Below are 18,313 nucleotides of genomic sequence, written 5' to 3'. Positions count from 1 at the left end.
GCACACCCTATTTGTAATGATATAATAGTAAAATGACATTGCATGATATGTTGAATGATATGTTACCGAATGTATGACGTCTTATTTGGTATAATACTATTAATGTTGCACCAAAAAAAAATACTATTAATGTTTTGGTGTACGTACTATTTAATAGATAGATGAATGAAATAATTTGTATAAGGAAATAAGGAGCCTTGTTAAACGTTAAAATGAAATGAATTGTGATATATATTATAAACTGAGATATTAATTAATTATGTTAAACATAAATATAGGAGTGATGTTAAGCGAGATTCTGTTTAGTATCTATCCTATACTAAAAGGAGGATATATTGATCTGAGAGGGCATCCACATCAGACAATAAAATCTACCAATCAGATTTTAACGTTTTGCCACGTAATCAAGTGATTTTGGATGTTGGGCTTCGTTTGTAATATATGGTGTAATTGGGCTGTTTGATTAGTAAGAGTCTGGGTCCAACGTGAAGGAGATCACTCTAACCCTAACACCCTGCATCGAAGAAACGAAGTTCGTCACTTTTCTATGTGCGGCGGTGATCCGGTGACCTCTGAGCTTCTTCTGGCGACATGAAACGGTGTGATTAATGGCTTCATCATAAATCTCATTTATTGGCTCCATCACGATGTGTATTCAAAGCTTCCCAATGATCTCAGAGACGGTGCCATGATCTGTATAAATAGAGGTGGGATTCCTCCCCTTGAACACATCTCCTCTTCCTATCTCTTACATCTCATACTTAGAGGTAAAAAAACGGAAGTTACATAGATTTCTTGCATATAGTTGTTTTTCTCTTGCTCTCACATATAACCCTTCTCCAGTGAACTAATATGATCTACTATGAGGTGAATTATATTTTCATATGCTCTTCTTTGCGTGTATCCTAACTTATATAAGATCTTAGATGCCCATTAAAATATTTTGGATTACATTTTTTTTTTTTTTTTGCTTTTTTTTGGTTTCCTATGAGCTGACCAAACTGTCTTGATTTAGTTTTTGTGTAGAGCTTTCGTACCCTGTAAAAACGCTGATGTAGTTCGAGAAAAGGAGTAGCAGAGCTAAGGGTCTGACCTTCCACCCCAAAAAACCAAGAAATCTCACCAATTTTTTCAGAGGTGTCATCCAGCAATGGTATTATATATTGATCAGATCAATATATCCTCCTATACTAAAAGGAGGATATATTGATCTGAGAGGGCATCCACATCAGACAATAAAATCTACCAATCAGATTTTAACGTTTTGCCACGTAATCAAGTGATTTTGGATGTTGGGCTTCGTTTGTAATATATGGTGTAATTGGGCTGTTTGATTAGTAAGAGTCTGGGTCCAACGTGAAGGAGATCACTCTAACCCTAACACCCTGCATCGAAGAAACGAAGTTCGTCACTTTTCTATGTGCGGCGGTGATCCGGTGACCTCTGAGCTTCTTCTGGCGACATGAAACGGTGTGATTAATGGCTTCATCATAAATCTCATTTATTGGCTCCATCACGATGTGTATTCAAAGCTTCCCAATGATCTCAGAGACGGTGCCATGATCTGTATAAATAGAGGTGGGATTCCTCCCCTTGAACACATCTCCTCTTCCTATCTCTTACATCTCATACTTAGAGGTAAAAAAACGGAAGTTACATAGATTTCTTGCATATAGTTGTTTTTCTCTTGCTCTCACATATAACCCTTCTCCAGTGAACTAATATGATCTACTATGAGGTGAATTATATTTTCATATGCTCTTCTTTGCGTGTATCCTAACTTATATAAGATCTTAGATGCCCATTAAAATATTTTGGATTACATTTTTTTTTTTTTTTTTGCTTTTTTTTGGTTTCCTATGAGCTGACCAAACTGTCTTGATTTAGTTTTTGTGTAGAGCTTTCGTACCCTGTAAAAACGCTGATGTAGTTCGAGAAAAGGAGTAGCAGAGCTAAGGGTCTGACCTTCCACCCCAAAAAACCAAGAAATCTCACCAATTTTTTCAGAGGTGTCATCCAGCAATGGTATTATCTATTGGGTTCGGTCGTTCTCACTCTACAGCTTTTCTTCCTCTCAGCATGTAAGATAGGAAATCTATTTACATGTAAAAAACTGGTACGTAGATTTACTGAATTTTTATATGTTAGATACTCCTCCACTCATATATCTTTGTAAAAGTATTATGCTTTACATTCATATGTATGTGTTGAATATATGAATAGTCTTCTAGATTCTCGAAGTTGTTGAGAGACATAATCAATTCACATATAGATTTTTATTTTGTTCATGATCCATGTTGTGCTTTTGATAAACATATGCATATATGATAGTGCTGATGAAAAAAATAGAAACTGTTTTAATAAATCATAAGTTTTGGAGCATCCTAGGATCAAAAGAGAAGCAAGCACATATAGATAAAAATTTGATCGTTCTGCTAAGAGTTGCTTGCATATCTTTGTTTCTTTTTTTGCTCTTTTGTTTTCCCTGTTTTTCTACATTCTATTTAATATTAAGTTTTAAATGTCAGAGAAACCATATTGTCTTCAATTAATTCTTGCAGAGGAAGTGACAACAGTCTTATGAGTTATGACGTCCCTGAGGCTGCGGAAACATGATCACGGTGTGATTCATTGGTTTCTTCAGTTTAGAGTCCACAAAATTCATGTTCTATCAATTTTGTGTTCTACTTTTTATCTTTTCAGTTGTAAAAAAGAAGACCAAATATAGGAGTGTGCTAATTTTTAGTGAATGAAGCTATTTACTTATGTTTCTCAATATTCTTCTCTTTGTTATTGTAAAAGACAAGTGGAGTTTTTATTGCAAGAGCTAATTGTAACCACCAGCTGTTTTTAATCAGTAATGCACTTCTCTGCAATTTTCAATTTTTGTTTCTTTTTTTTTGGTCAAACCATTTCTTCCATAAATTTAAAACTAAGCAACAGCGTTAGCAATCCATGAAGGATTGTTCGATAACATAAACAAAGCATGTTTGGCGAGCTTATCAGCTTGCACATTACATTTTTCTTCATTATTTAATTTCTGGTTGGCTATTATATATTTTGCTAACGTTACGCACAATTTTATTGTGGTATCAAAGAGATGACGTCTACGAGTTTAACTCTGGTTCATGAAGAGACCCTGATGGTAGTATCACTCAGGATCTGTCCCTAGATTACTTATATGGTTTTCCCAGTTTGTGCAGTTTACATGTTTGGTACAGATGAAACAGGAGGAACACAACATGAGATCTTTCTCTTAATTTATTTAACATGACAAAATAATAGCTTGGTTGTTTTTAGCTGTACATATATATGTAAGAATACTTCTTTTTAGCCATGGACGGTTGATTATTGTCTAAGCGTGCTGGCTGAAACAGATGTATCTGAAGGGAAGAGACGATTCATGTTAATGCAATGAGTCAGTATCTATATATATGTAAGAATGATTTTTTTCCCCACTGATACCTGTTCCTGGAGAACATATATACAGTACTTACCCTTCCGTGTTTTTTTTATTGGTTCTTCTTTTAATTTATATTATAGTTTTGTTTTAAGAAAAAAACATCAGTTATATATCATGCATTAGTGCGTTATCATGTGACATCACAACTATAGTATAAATAATAATAACAACATAAATTTTATTTTACTTTGGTAATAACTATTTTAATCAACAACCAATTATTAAATAATTATAAGATTATGATCATTGTTCAAAATTGGTTATATATACATGTGTGTGTAAAAATATAGATGATGCAATTACATCAAAACAAACTTAGGACGAAGCGGAAATTTTTTTTTGAGAAAACATCTGTGAAAGTTGTGAAGTCAATGGTTTTAAAACTAAAACAGAATTATCATTGGTTGTACATTTAAAAATGTTTTGCATCAAAATTTATATAAGTAAGATAAATTAATATTTAGATCATGAGTCTAAATAGTTGGGTTGTAATTGCATAATTTTTTTTGTAAGAATTTAGTTTGTAGATTTTAGGTTTTAGTGACGTAGTTGTAAATTTTTAATGTAGAAAGATATTACAATTTTTAAACGGATGTTTTAAGAAAAATATATTTTAAAAGGATTGTGTATTTAAAGGTGAGGGTCAATTAAATTACTAAGAGAATAATTGGGAACAAAATTTATAACAAAAATTAAGTGAAATGAACTATATATCTATAATCCAACCAATCAAACACATAACTAAAATTTAATCATTTTCATTTTTCTGATCACCTTATATATAATTTTCAATAACAAAAATATCATAAAATTGGATATTATTTTTTAAAAAAATTGTAAGACAGAAAAAAATTGAAAATAATTTTACTATTACTTAGCTACTTATATTTTATTAATAGATTATACCATTTATTTATCAAAATAAACATATGTACATACAAAATATATAACAAAAATTAAAAAAAACCAATATTTATTTAATTGTCTAAAACCAATATTTATTTTAAAAATAGTAGAAAACTAACAATACAAATTTTATATGTCTATAAATAATAAAATTATGGTCACTGATGTATTAGTTTAACAGAACTCTATATTTATATAGTTTTTAATTACTATTTTATTATTTTATTGAATTGTGTTCTTTTTTAATTCTTATAGTTTGAGTGTCAATAAATGTATTAATTTATTACTTATTAATTTATATAGTTTATGATGTAACTACAAATAAAGAAAAATATACATAGGAGGATAAAGAAGCTCATGTAAAATTATGTTTTCTTTTTCATTTTTTTTAACCTTTCAGTTTAGATCAAAAAGAGTATTTGTCAATGGTGTTATGTGATTGAAGTATGGATGCTTCCAATATATTTGATTAAAATGGTGGGTATGGAGAGATGAATCTAATAGGATTTGGTGTGTAAAATATGTAAAAAAATGTAAATGGGTAATGTTACTTTCTACATTCTCAATTAATTTATATATTTACATAATTGGTGGAATAAGTATTTATGTAAATGAAATATTTTGGCTGGTTTGTTTTTGTTGTTGTGCCTATAGACTCTTTGAAATTGGAACAAGATAGAACATATGTATAAAGCTCTTCTGCTCAGCATTAACTGAAAATAAGTGCTTCTCCATTTGTTTCTAAAGCTGTTATTATTTGACACTCATGTGAATTTTGTAAGTGTTGTTTGCAGACCCAACAACTCATCTAAGACTAGAATTTTAGAAGAGATAAAACTCAGCAACAAGTGTTTAGCTTTAGAAAAAACGTACATGTTTCAGACCTATATATATGATGCTTTTATTCATATAAGAACATATACGTACAAAGCTCCGAAATATTATCTTCTTCTTCTTTAGTATGTTAATCCTATTATTTTTTGTTTTTTTAATATGTAACATTAATTTAAAAATTTTAAAAGTTTGTGTCACATACACAAAACCAATAATAAGACTAATATTCTCCATTTACAACAAAATAAACATATAAATTTATTATTATGCAAAAATTGAAAAAAAAAACAAGAAATTAAATATAAAACAGAAACTGATTTTACATATAAAACAAAATTAAAAGACACAATCCGCGCGTAGCGCGGAAAAGACCCTAGTATATATAAAGGGGAGTTTTCTCTCACCTCCTGCTGCCACATCATCTCTATGCATAGGGCATTTTGTGCCACCTGTCCACTTCTTAAAAAAAACTATCGGCAAGTTTATGTTTTCCCTGTGTTTTGTGTATTGGGCCAAGTGCATTGAATCATATTTAATCCATAAGACCCAATAGTTTTTAGGGTTTTGTCCAACTCGCTGGTCCACCTCCGTATCTCCTCGGATCTCGACGCCTCCGGCAGCGGCTACCGTTTGTATTCTTCTGACGTATTAGATCAACCATTTACGTTTCAGTGGGCTTTAAATACATATGCTATAAAACAAAAGATTTCTATTGATGAATTTAAGAAACATGCATGTAACCAGACGGTTGTTACATGTCTTCTACGTTTCTTGAGGCGCTTGATGTGAAAAGAGGGTGAGCTCATGGTCGCGGACATGATGCTTCTTGATGAAAAGGTATGTATCTATGTGATAAGCTTCTAAAATCGTTAACCCCAAATTTGCGGAAGGTTCCCTGCGTTCCAAGAAGTAGATTGTCAATATTTTTGATTTGTGTTCTTTTCCTTGAGTCCCTTGATAATGTGTTTTACATTGATTTGGTAGCCATATAAACAATTACCGTACTTTAACTTTCAGGTTCTTCCATATTTTTTTTCCTTAAGTTTCTAATGTATAATTATGTTGGTTTGAACAGCCCTACTGCAACTCGTGTGCTTAAAGCAGCACTCAATGATCAGCATGTCAGAATTCAAGTATGTCTCAGATGCTTAGTTGTAGTGACAAACTCATTATAAAAGGATTTATAAACTTTTTTTCTAGGATGCCGTGAATGAGAGACACTCTTATTCTATGGAACCGAAGAAGCTACTAAAGAAAGAAAGTCTTACTGCTTGAAAACTCTGTTGAATTTTCCAGTAAACTCTTGACTGGAAAGGTACTTATAACTTTCCCTGCTGATATATAGTTTCATTTATCTGCCTCCAATGATCGTTATTGGTTGAGTTCTGCAGAACATGGCCTCCAAAAATCAATCAAAACTGTATGAGCCCATAGAAGAGATTGATATAATGTTGAACCAGACATCATCCTCACCGGAGCTCCATTTTTCTTTCATATCTCAAAGTCACCGATTGTTTTTTTTTTTGGTAGGTGAACCTAAGGAATCTGAAGTCACATTCCTAGCTTTAACATTCAGTTATAAAGTTAATCACAACACTGAGTTGCTACCTTTGGTACACTCCCCAAGTCCTACCAAACAGATGTATGTATTTTCTTAAGAAATATTTTTTCAAATCTTTGGAAGTGTTATTATATTATTTTCTTGACAATCTAATACATTAATCTTATTAGTATTTACAAAGAAAATGTTACATTATGTTTTATTAATGCATAAAACATGGATATAAAAAACATAAATATGTCCAAAGCTTAACCTGAGACGTATACATGCCTCTCTGAAGCTCACTTGAAAGAGTTTTTCATGTTATCTCTTACGTTTCATATTTATTGCTTTTATTTTTAACTTATTCATTTAAAATTCGTTAATAATAATGTATAGATAAAAGTTAAACTATCGTAAGATTATTACTGTCTGTTTGAGAGGGTGGTTTATACTTGCAAGGTTTGGGTAATTATAATTGCATAATTTTCAATAACATATAAGAAAAATTCATAAAATAGAAGTTAAGAGTGTCAATTAGCGATATTGTTTTTAACATTTCATCAACGTAACTCACCAAAATTTTTAAACATTAACTCTGCCAGTTTTTGTTTTCATTAATAATCATTAAACCCAAGATAATAGAAACTGACAATACATTGAGGAAACCAGCGAAAAATTAAAACATAATTGGAAAACGAAGGGTGACCAACTCGGGAAACAAACCGGACATAGCGATAAATTATAGGGATGTGTTAAAAACTGGGAAGTCAAGCTACGAAAAGACAAATCAGAAATTTATGAGTACAAATCAGAAATTAAGAACAAGATGAGAGACTGATTGTTCTGTACGAGCAATAATAGCTCTAACAAATGATAGAAAAAGTGGCAGAAGAATATGGTAATGATACTTTTACTTTAAGATATGCAAACATATATATATTTTAATGAATAATGATGCTTTCACTTTTAGAGATAGAAAAGGAAAACACATAGTATAAAAGAGAGCGTAAGCAACGCAGCTTGCATAATTGGAGAGGAAGGATGCTACAAGAATAAGTGGAGCTAAGGGAAGGCTGTTACTACTACCCACTTATGTGCTCCAATGTTCCAAGTTTGGTTTAGATCCAGTAAGGTCCACTATTGTGTCTACTCTGTTTTTCTTTCATGTAATTTGAATCAAGATCAGTTAATAAAGACATAGTTTTCAACTTTGAAGAGTGACGGAAAGGTTGAGACATGATTTTCATTACGAGAAGATGATCAAATTTTGAGAACATATACCGATCGAGCTACTCACACTTAACGAAAGGCTATTTATAAAAGGCTAATATCATGTTTTTCTTAACATACTTTCTGGCATACTCATTGCACTTGCACATCACTAATCCTATATCATATTACATTTTCTATTCCTATATCATATTACATTTTCCTCAATAGAAGAAGAACATCCTTAAATATTTGGGCCAGTAAGTTTTATGGTCTCTTTGTAACATTCTTACATTTAAGCCGGTAGATATGGTTGTCAAATGAATAGAAAGATTAATAATGCCAAAAAAACAGTTGACTAACTACTGGTCACTCTAAAATAATTGTAAGTCTATCGTCATTAAATTGAACCAAACAATAGTAACTGAGTTTCCTTACTTTTTCGTTCGGAGAACAATAGCATTTTTTGTCGTTTTGGTATTAAAGATCAGACGAGGCACTCAATCACCTACGCAATTCTGCAAATGCAAATTATCTTTGTGGTTTATTACTTTTGTGCACATGAAAAATCAAGAAGAAAAAAAAGTTCCTAGATACCCTAGACTGGGAACGCACACTACCTACATCCGATCGTTGCTGGAGAAAAATTAAAAAACACTCAGTGTCTTCCTATTCAGCTGGAGGACGTATATCTAAAGAATATGGCTAGACTCAAACCCCCAAGAAGTTGCTACCTCCAAAACATAAATCATCTATGCAAGAATTGTTACTACTTCATAAGAGTTGAGAAATTTGTCGATTACATTGTTCATAGATTAAAAAAAATGTCATTGCTTACTTTGATTTTTAAAGACAAAGCTGATTTTACATTTTTTCTATCATGAATATTTAAAAATCTTTAATTTATTGTTTGCTTTACTTTTGAAATTAATTATTACTCCGTCATGCACCTCCTACCATCAACTTTCCGTTTAGGATAAACCCATAAAATTCAAAAAATAAATAAAATTCTTTATACATACGTAAGCCAAAAAAATACATTTCCCCCATAAGTTAATTTTTGTTTTTGCATTTTCACTAACATGTACTCATAAAATCTATTATTAGTCACGACCCTCAATTCTTAATTGGCAAGAACTATAATTCTAACTCGACTGGATAACAACTAACAGATGAAAAATAAAACTAATTGAATTCAAAAGAGAAAACAACGTCGAAACCCGGCGCGTAGCGCCGGAATACCCCTAGTTATATATAAATAGTGCATTTCTATATTTGGTCACAACATTTTCAATAAGCCTAAATTAAAACATGTCATGAAAAAATTCAAATAGAACTCTAGATTAATATATTAGATAAATGTACAAAAGTAATTATAAGTTCAATAACAAATTAATTTAATCCCACACTAAAATCTTAACTTTAAAGTGCGATTTGAGTTAAATATGTAGAAAGAACATGATCAACGCGGGTCTCTCATGGTGAGATTTTTATCGTAATATAAGAAATGTTTCTTAACTTTTAACTAAGAAATATCTCTTAAATAAGAGATATAAAAGATATTTTTTATTTTTTCTTAGTTAAAAATTAAAAAATATTTCTTATATTACGATAAAAACCTTATCCTAAGAGATCCGCATTAATCATAATCTATCGCACGTACCCTAAAAACAGATGAATTATGTTTTTTTTTTTAATAACAGCAGCAAAATAATTAGTTAAAGCGTTTTTCCATTGGTTGGTATGACCATGATTAAGGTCGAACACATTGCTACCACATCAGGCTGACGTTTTACTCTTAGTTATGAAATTTAGATTTTTTTTTTTGGAACACCACTTTCATTAAAACTTACAATTTTGGACTACAAAAAAAGTTTACAACGCTATAAGCATAAGACCATAAAACATAAATAATAGAGTAGAGTAATTTTTGAAAGATTGTGAATGCAGAGCAAAGTTCAAATGCGTTAAAACCGTATTAACGGCAATGGCGGATAGTTAAATTTATTCACATCGATCATGACCATGATATTTAAATTGTATCTCAGAATATTGTCAAAACGAGATCTGTTGCATCTTCTAACTCCAAATGAACTGATACACAAAATACCAAAACAGTTATAGATTTGAAAATAATGTTTCCTTTTGAGCAGAAAAAATACACCACCATCGTCATATGCCTTGTCTGTGAAAATAAATGGCGAAGAAGTTGGTGGTGAAAATGACGATGAGCCCTACCCACCAATAAAAAGAAAACTAATATTCTCTTCAAGAAGAAATATATGACATTGTAAATATATCAGTTTCAGTAAATTTCTTGATAAATCCATCAAAATTCTTCGACTGGTCAAAACTATCCCATAAGAAATGAGTTTTGAGATTAGGTTGGAAAGGGTGCTAAATGAAATTTGGTGGGTTCGCTAGGCCCAAACCACAAGAAATGAAACCCTTCTTGCAGCCTTTGACGATTCTGCCGCGTGTCGCCAGAAAAGGAGCAGCGACGGGTAAGCGGGAAAGTTTGATTATCATGTGTTTACTCAGTGGCGGATCTAGGAATAGTTTTCACCCAAGGCAAAACTTTAAAACACTAGTAATATAGTTTTCACCCACTCCTCACCTATCTCCGCCAGTGTGTTTACTTCACAAAGTATTTTTTTTTTATTTTTTTTTACTGTTTGATTTTTGTTTTAAAAAAAAAAAAAAAAATTAATTAATCGGACCAATCGCGGGCCGCCACGTGTCGTGGGGCCCGTGCTACAGTGATGAACCAGGTTCACTGGGAAGAGCTTGGGAGAGACAGGTTCATTACTATTCATTATTATAATATTTTTTTTTTTTTGGAATCTGTGTGAACCCCCCATAAATTCACTAATGGGGGTGCTCTTAGTCAACTCAAAGTTAAATACTATAGGTCTATAGCTCTCGACCTCTTTTGGAGTCATAGTATCTTCGGCTTCATGGTTTCAGAGCCGTTTTTGGGATAGTGTTCTCTATTCTTTTTTTTTTTCTGGTGCAGTTGTGTGCACAAGATAACTTCTTTGTGAATTAAGTTTTCTCAAGTTGTTTTTTCATAAAACAAACACCGCCTGCTTTCAAAGTAGGTCAATTTTGAAATCAGTAAGGGACAAAAGAGGAGTTAGGCAACAAAACCCCTTGGAATTGTTTTTAAGATTATAAACCCCTCTTGCTTGGCTTTTTGTCTTTTTATGCTTATAGTTCATGTATTAGGAAGGACTTAGTGACAAATATTATTGACTCGTAGTTATATTAATACTAGGTGACCGGTCCGCATCCTGTGCAGGCATAAGAACATTACCGGCCCGCATTCTGTGTTCTCTCTCGGCCCGTACCTCACGAGAGGGAACACAGTAATGTCAGTATGAAGAGGCAGATATTGTGTGTATGTATAATTGCAACGTCACAAAATATTTTGTGTGTTTACGAAGATACTTTCATTCAAAAAATAGAATAAATAGTATATAGTTTTAGAAGTAATTGATTTTATATTATCATTAATTAGAATTGTATTGTATATGTTTCGTAATTCTTTATTTTAGGTGAATAATATTATTTTTCCATAAATAATAAACAAACATTTATGTAAACATAATAAAAGAAAATATAATAAAAATCAAAATATTATCCATAAATAATATAAATTATGAAGTACATTTCTCGATAAAAAAACAAATTCAATTAGAAACTTGCAAAAAACTAAATAATTTTTGTAAGCAATTTGACGGGTTAACATTATTTGATAGATTTATAAATTTATAAATTTTATTGAACATGAAATAATATTAAATTGACATACCGTCATCGGTCTCCTAACTCATCACAACCCATCTAGCAAATATAAAAATAAATAATTGCAACAGTTTATTTATTTTAAAATTTGTATTTGAAAAAAAAAGTAGATTAAAATTACGTACCGTGACTACGAAATATTCTGAAAAACTTGTTTGTAGACAACATTCAATATTTTTGTCTGCGGCTTTCCTTCTTTACCAGTTATTAGGATTTTTCATCCAGATCTCGACTTAACTCTTGAAAGTGCAACTTTGCCTTGCATTTTGTTAGTATTTTATAAATTATTTTAAAATTATGATAAATTTATTCTTTAAACAACGATAAATAATTTAAAAATAATATTAATAAACATTTTTGGATTTTGTAATATTTAAAATAGTTATTATATAATTATATTCGAACACAATTCATCAAGTAGAGTATAAAACTATTATAATTATCTTATATAAAATTTCGTTCATTGTATTTTATAGTTTATAAATATTAAAAGTAATAAACAAAACATTATTAGTTTTTCTATAATTTCGAAAATTAGTTTTCATAAATTGTTATTTGTAATATTCGTTAGATTATATGACAAGTGATGTTAAATGATTTTAGACTTATCTTAAATTTTTAGATCTAAATTAAATAAATAAAAATTAAAAACAATCGACCAATCAAATTATAACAATTTCTTGAAACTTCACCTATGAACCCCAATCTACGATAGATCAGTCCACGAGATTCACAAAAAAATCTAAATCCCTTAAAGGTTGGGTTACTTAAACGTAGATTTGTCAATTTGACATATATGCACCATGTTGGTAAGTTGACCACGATTATTGGTGGAACTAATATCCGGTCTAATAAAAAAAGGTAGCTGGTTCGATTATTAATTTTCTAGGTTTTTTTACTGCTTTGAAAATGACATCATGAATTAAATAAAAAATACATAATGCTAGCTTACTTATAAGATAGTATATTTAACAAAAAAAATGATATAAGATAGTATTACTAAATGATACTATGTAATACTTTCCCCGGACTATATTCAACAAAAAAAGAGAAAGTACTAAAGAACCTCTTCAATAACTGCTTTAATTTGGCGAAGCTTCTCAGCATGTTCAAGGTCTTCTGGATCACTATCACTCTCACGACATGGTCTACATATAAAAAAAGGAAGACCATATTGTCGTTACCAGTATTCAACACATGGAAAGGATAGATCAGACATGCTTTTTGGAGACAAGACACAAAGAGTTGAGTTCATGGTTCAACCTTGTACGGAGAACTAACATTCTTGTTGCATCTAATAGGTCTTGCAACTGGACTGCACTTTTTAGTTTCGTCTACAAAAAGAAAAAAAATATATAAAATGAATCAAGACTCTGATAAAAGATGGATGACAGAAAAGTTGGAGCCTCTCGCACCTCAGCTCTTGGCTTTCCACCATTGTACTTCAGCATCAGGTTTAACAGTTTCTCCTCTGTAACATTTAGTTTCACCTTCTGTTTTGGAGTTCGATCGCCACTGTCATGTAATAACAAAATTTTAACAGATAGAAATATAGAGGAGATAAAGGTGATTTATATGCTAAGAAAACATACTGTCGAATAACAACAATGACACAACTTAGCTCTTCTGAGTTCCCATTGCCTTGGCGGGTTAGTCCTTTATTAGGCTGTACATGTTTATTGAACTTCCAAGGCAAAGTGGATGGCAGATTCGATGAAAGATGAGGAGCCTTTGCGTCTAAATACATTTTTCTTAGCACACAAGCAGCATCGTCGTAATACTTTAATAGTATGAAAGGAAGATTTGTGAATAATATTTTAAAGAATGAAAAGAGAATGTTTGTATTTTAAGACCTTGGGTGTCTCTTATATATATACAATCGATTTATTTCTCATATTAATGACGCACAATATTTTGCACAATAAATAATGAAATCATTTAAAAAAGATATTAAATGTGTATTGTCAAAAAATGATTTGCATATGATATGATTTTAACTTGCGCAAGTAATCCATATTAGAAAGGTAAGTTATTAAAAACAAACAACCTAATTAGAAACATTAAAATATTTTGTAAACAATGTAATAAATATGATATCAACATGTGCAAGTTTACCGTTTGAATAATAAGGAAAGTTTTTAATATTTGTCTTAATTCTAAATCTTGTCCAAGGGTAAACTAAATCAATAATATTTAATGATTTCAACTTCCGCAAGTAATCCATATTGTGAATAAGTGATTTGCATATTTAATGATTTCAACTTGCGCAAGTAATCCATATTAGAAAGGTAAGTTATTAAAAACAAATTTTGTCAATAAGTTATTTGCATATTTAATGATTTCAACTTGCGCAAGTAATCCATATTAGAAAGGTAAGTTATTAAAAACAAACAACCTAATTAGTAGGGGTGGACACTTTACCCGATATCCGAAGTGGCACCCGAACCCGATCCGAAAATGCATGTCAAGTTTTTTATTTAAAAAATTAACAAAAAGTTACATCCAAATTTTTTTTAAAAATAACTAAATTAATGACTTTTTAGTTTTAAATTTTTATGTCCAAATCTATTAACCATTCAATCTATTAAAAATAAAAAAATTAGTTAACTGAAAGTTATATTTTTAAATATAAGAAACTTGAGAAATGAAATTTTTTTTTTTTTCAAAATCTAAATATCTGAACCCGATCTGAAATAATCGAATCCGAACTAAAAATACCTGAACCCGACCCGAAGTACAGAAATACCCGAACGAGTTCTACACCTCTATACCGAAATACTCGAAAATCTAAAATACCCGATCCGAACCCGAACGGTTCGGGTACCCGAACGCTCACCCCTACTAATTAGAAACATTAAAATATTTCTAAGCAAATGTAATTAATATGATATCAACATGCGCAAGTTTACTGTTTGAATAATAAGGAAATTTTTAATATTTGTATTAGTTCTAAATCTTGCCCAAGGCTAAACTAAATCGATAATTATTATCCCTTAGCTATATATGGGCTTAACGAAATCCACAATAGTTTTGGGCTTGTCTACATAAGTGATTGATCAAAATAAATGAAAAATAAAATTCAAAAAAATCGATCAATAGAATTATAACAATTTTTATGAGAAGTTCTATATTAATGCCATGTCAGCAGAAATCAGTAAAGTGACTTCTCTTTTAATGTACAGGAGGATTTACTACTTATAATAAATTGAGAGAGTACACTTTCTTGATATTTTTTTTATATTGAATAAATCCCTCTTGCAATAAATTTAATTCTTAATTGATTATAATTGATCGAATGTTTCTTAGTTTATATGTTAGTCTTACACCGAAAGTAAAGCAACAGAGGGAATAATTGCTCTCCATGAGCATCATGTATTATACATTTATCGCCAAAATACGATAATCATATAAAATACTTTATATTATATATATATATATATATAGATATAAACCTGATCATTTTCAGTAATCATTCAAATTTCAAATTTTTATTTGTGGTTTTAAGAAAGAAAAAATATATGAATTATTACGATATTGCCTTTTTAAATGTTTATTTGCTAACAAGGGTATTTTAAATCTTTAATTTTCATAAGTCTCTAAAATCTGAAATAATTTGTTTTTGGCAATTATGAAACAAGTATTGGATCTCTACTTTGTAAAATTCATCGTTCAGTCAAACAAGCTAGCATAGCTATACGTTAGGTATTTTTCTTGCTAACATTTCACGTGAGTTTGGTACGTATAAAATCTAGTGTTTTTGGTAAAATCTAGTGTTACACAGGCCAATCACAATACTAAGACGTCCACATACTGCAGAATAAAATTCATCAAAAATAATATTTCACTATTTTCATAATATACGATGTTTTGACTCAATGCACACATATTAATTACATATAAAAATAGTTTAGACACAGTTTGCTACATAATTTTTTATAAAGTTAAAATTATTTAGATTTGACCCCAAAAGATTATCTAGATAATTGAAAAATAATAGAAACAACAAAAAAATTTCCTAAAACATCATATATATTGAAACAGAGAAAGTAATATTTTAACGAAAATGTGAGAAATTTTTTTCTTATAGACCATCGTTGCAAATGGTCTAAATGAAGCACAATTCCATTTTCATTTGTGTGTGTGTGCGCGTGAGAGCTTATTACCATTTGAACATCTTTATACATTCTCAAAATTAAATGAATTAAATTATAGGAATGTCAAAGGAAAACATACTATTAAGTATTTATTCTAGATGCTAAAGTTATATAGGCTTAAGAAACTACAAATTAGAAATATTTCGGTATTATATAAAATTTCTATCAACGAAGAAAAATGGTAATTAGTAGCAACCTTTTTTTTTAACGCTGATTTATTATGATCTTACAATTATGGTATATGAAATATTACATAGACGATTCGACAACCGACAATACTACCTGCCTTATGAAGATCTACACCTAACTGCATCACCTGAGCCGTCTTATGAAGATCCACGCCTGGCCAGATTTACTTGCACCATGTTGAAGATCGCTTGCAAGCCTTTCTCCTCTGTAGGCTGCATAATTGTTTAATAAACCGCTCTCTCCGGGACTTAAAACTTGAATTTCCTTTAATCTGCAATAAATTGCATAGTCTGGGATTTGAACCCCAGACCTGGGTGTAGAAGCTTTTAAACCTTAACCAATAGTAGCAACATTAGAACCAAAGCTAGAACGTGGTTTGTTTTTTTATTGTACAAGTTACCTAATTGTTATCCATATGCACCCGCCCATGAGTGATGGGCGCTTGTAATTTCAAGGCAATTTTCGCATAACAGTTTCCTTTATGTTAATTTAGGTTTATTTGTTATACTCAACTTGCTGTTTAATCAGCCTTCGACTTTATGCTTTTAGGTTGGACCCAACATTGATCACCAAACGGTTTGATAGTATTAAATCATTAAAACTTTCAAGAAAGTGAAATTAACTGGTTGCCACCAACCACGCTTTGGTCCGTTGCACATGATCTTAAAACCTTATTTTCACGCTAATTTGGATTTTTAAGTATAAATTGACAAAACATCAACAACCCATTTAGAAGTCCCCTAAACTTTTAAAATTCTTTCATTTATATAAATAAATTCTCGTGATTAAATTAAGTGAATAATACTTCTATATTAATGGGCTTTAAGTGATCTTCATTACAAACAACTCACTAGTCGTCTCTAGCTAATCATGGCATCTATTGTAGAGAAACAACTTTTCAAATCACTCTTCTCATTCTTCCTTCTAGTTCTACTCTTCGATACCGTTTATTCGTCCCGAAAAACATTGGATCAGAAGAAACCATGCAAACATTTCTCCTTCTACTTCCATGATATCCTCTATGATGGCGACAATGTAGCAAACGCAACGTCAGCCGCTATCGTGAGCCCTCCTGGATTAGGAAACTTTAAGTTCGGTAAGTTTGTGATCTTTGACGGCCCCATAACAATGGACAAGAACTATCTATCAGAACCCCTGGCTCGTGCACAAGGCTTCTATTTCTATGACATGAAGACGGACTACAATGCGTGGTTTTGCTATACCTTGGTGTTTAACTCGACTGAACACAAAGGTACACTGAACATAATGGGTGCGGATTTGATGATGGAGCCGACAAGAGATCTATCGGTCGTCGGTGGGACTGGTGATTTCTTCATGGCTCGTGGGATTGCTACCTTCGTGACGGATATATTTCAAGGGGCTAAGTATTTCCGTGTTAAGATGGATATTAAACTCTATGAGTGTTACTAAGTGATTTATGTGTATTTTAATTTTTGCAATTTGTGTTGACACAGATAAAAATGTGTGACTAATAATAAGTGATTTTGTTTTTTTGTTTGTTTTAATATGTGTTTTGTTTGTTTTTTATTCATTATTCATGTTGCCCCAACTGTTAGAAGCCCTAATGAAAAAAAACAATTGGTCGAATGGATTATAATTTAGAATGAAAGATAAAATGTAAAAGAACATATGATTTCAAGAATGTATAATCCATTCGACCAATTGTTTTTTTTTCACTAGGGCTTCTAACAGTTGTAAAAGAACATATGATTTCAAGAATGCTGATGATAGATTGGATTTACTATTTTATGGAAATATGGTCCAATGATTTCAAGAACCTTTTCTCCTCCAAGAAAATAGGGGAGACATTACATTTCACTTCCTGATTCATAATCACTTGACCTTAGTTACTTGATTATCTTTTGGTTCGTTTAGTTTTCCAAGCAATAATTTGTAGCATTTGACGAGAACAAAACAAAAGGAGACATCCAGTCATTACCAATTACTCATATCCAAATGGTAATCAATATTCGAATGGATATAATCAGCAATTAATGTCTCTCCCCGCCCAAACTGTAAACAACAATAATGATGGTTTGATCCAAAGATTGATGATCTGAAGCGACAACACCACTTAAACTTGCAATCAGTTGTTTTCATGTTGCAGATTTTACGTTCTGCTTTTAGAAATAGTCTCTGCTCTGTTTTCTAGGCTCTATTAGTCTTCTCTTTTTTTTGAGATTCAAA

General features: G+C 31.0%; 2 protein-coding genes and 1 long non-coding RNA gene across 3 annotated transcripts; 2 read left to right on the top strand and 1 right to left on the bottom strand.

Annotated features, from left to right (window-relative positions):
* Positions 1-1,279: 1,279 nt before the first annotated feature.
* On the top strand, positions 1,280-3,481 carry LOC125601424. Its single transcript, XR_007334240.1, has 3 exons — positions 1,280-1,578; positions 1,888-2,116; positions 2,562-3,481. It is a non-coding gene; the product is annotated as an uncharacterized LOC125601424 (long non-coding RNA).
* A 9,338-nt stretch (positions 3,482-12,819) lies between these two features.
* Positions 12,820-13,509, bottom strand: LOC125601420 (inositol hexakisphosphate and diphosphoinositol-pentakisphosphate kinase VIP1-like). The gene is made up of 4 exons (XM_048773608.1): positions 13,355-13,509; positions 13,178-13,277; positions 13,026-13,096; positions 12,820-12,910 (listed from the first exon to the last, which is right to left on the bottom strand). The coding sequence occupies exons 1-4, from the start codon at positions 13,507-13,509 to the stop codon at positions 12,820-12,822; spliced, it is 417 nt and encodes a 138-aa protein (XP_048629565.1).
* Positions 13,510-16,929: 3,420 nt separating this feature from the next.
* LOC125601421 (dirigent protein 6-like) lies at positions 16,930-17,617 on the top strand. The gene has a single exon (XM_048773609.1). It carries the CDS (start codon positions 16,976-16,978, stop codon positions 17,534-17,536), a length of 561 nt encoding a protein of 186 aa, XP_048629566.1. The 5' UTR covers positions 16,930-16,975; the 3' UTR covers positions 17,537-17,617.
* The last annotated feature ends 696 nt before the right edge of the window (positions 17,618-18,313 follow it).

The sequence above is a fragment of the Brassica napus genome, unplaced genomic scaffold (genome assembly GCF_020379485.1).
Source record: "Brassica napus cultivar Da-Ae unplaced genomic scaffold, Da-Ae ScsIHWf_2557;HRSCAF=3304, whole genome shotgun sequence".
Taxonomy (NCBI): Eukaryota; Viridiplantae; Streptophyta; class Magnoliopsida; order Brassicales; family Brassicaceae; genus Brassica; species Brassica napus.
This window is presented reverse-complemented; position numbering and strand designations above follow the sequence as displayed.

What these genes read in the sequence shown, in the direction of transcription:
- LOC125601420 (XM_048773608.1), bottom strand. Translation starts at nt 13,509, where the DNA reads ATGTATTTAGACGCAAAGGCTCCTCATCTTTCATCGAATCTGCCATCC. An exon ending in GTCATTGTTGTTATTCGACA is followed by an intron (nt 13,278 to 13,354) that starts GTATGTTTTCTT and finishes ATTACATGACAG; the next exon opens with TGGCGATCGAACTCCAAAAC. An exon ending in ATGTTAGTTCTCCGTACAAG is followed by an intron (nt 12,911 to 13,025) that starts GTTGAACCATGA and finishes TTTTATATGTAG; the next exon opens with ACCATGTCGTGAGAGTGATA.
- LOC125601421 (XM_048773609.1), top strand. Translation starts at nt 16,976, where the DNA reads ATGGCATCTATTGTAGAGAAACAACTTTTCAAATCACTCTTCTCATTC.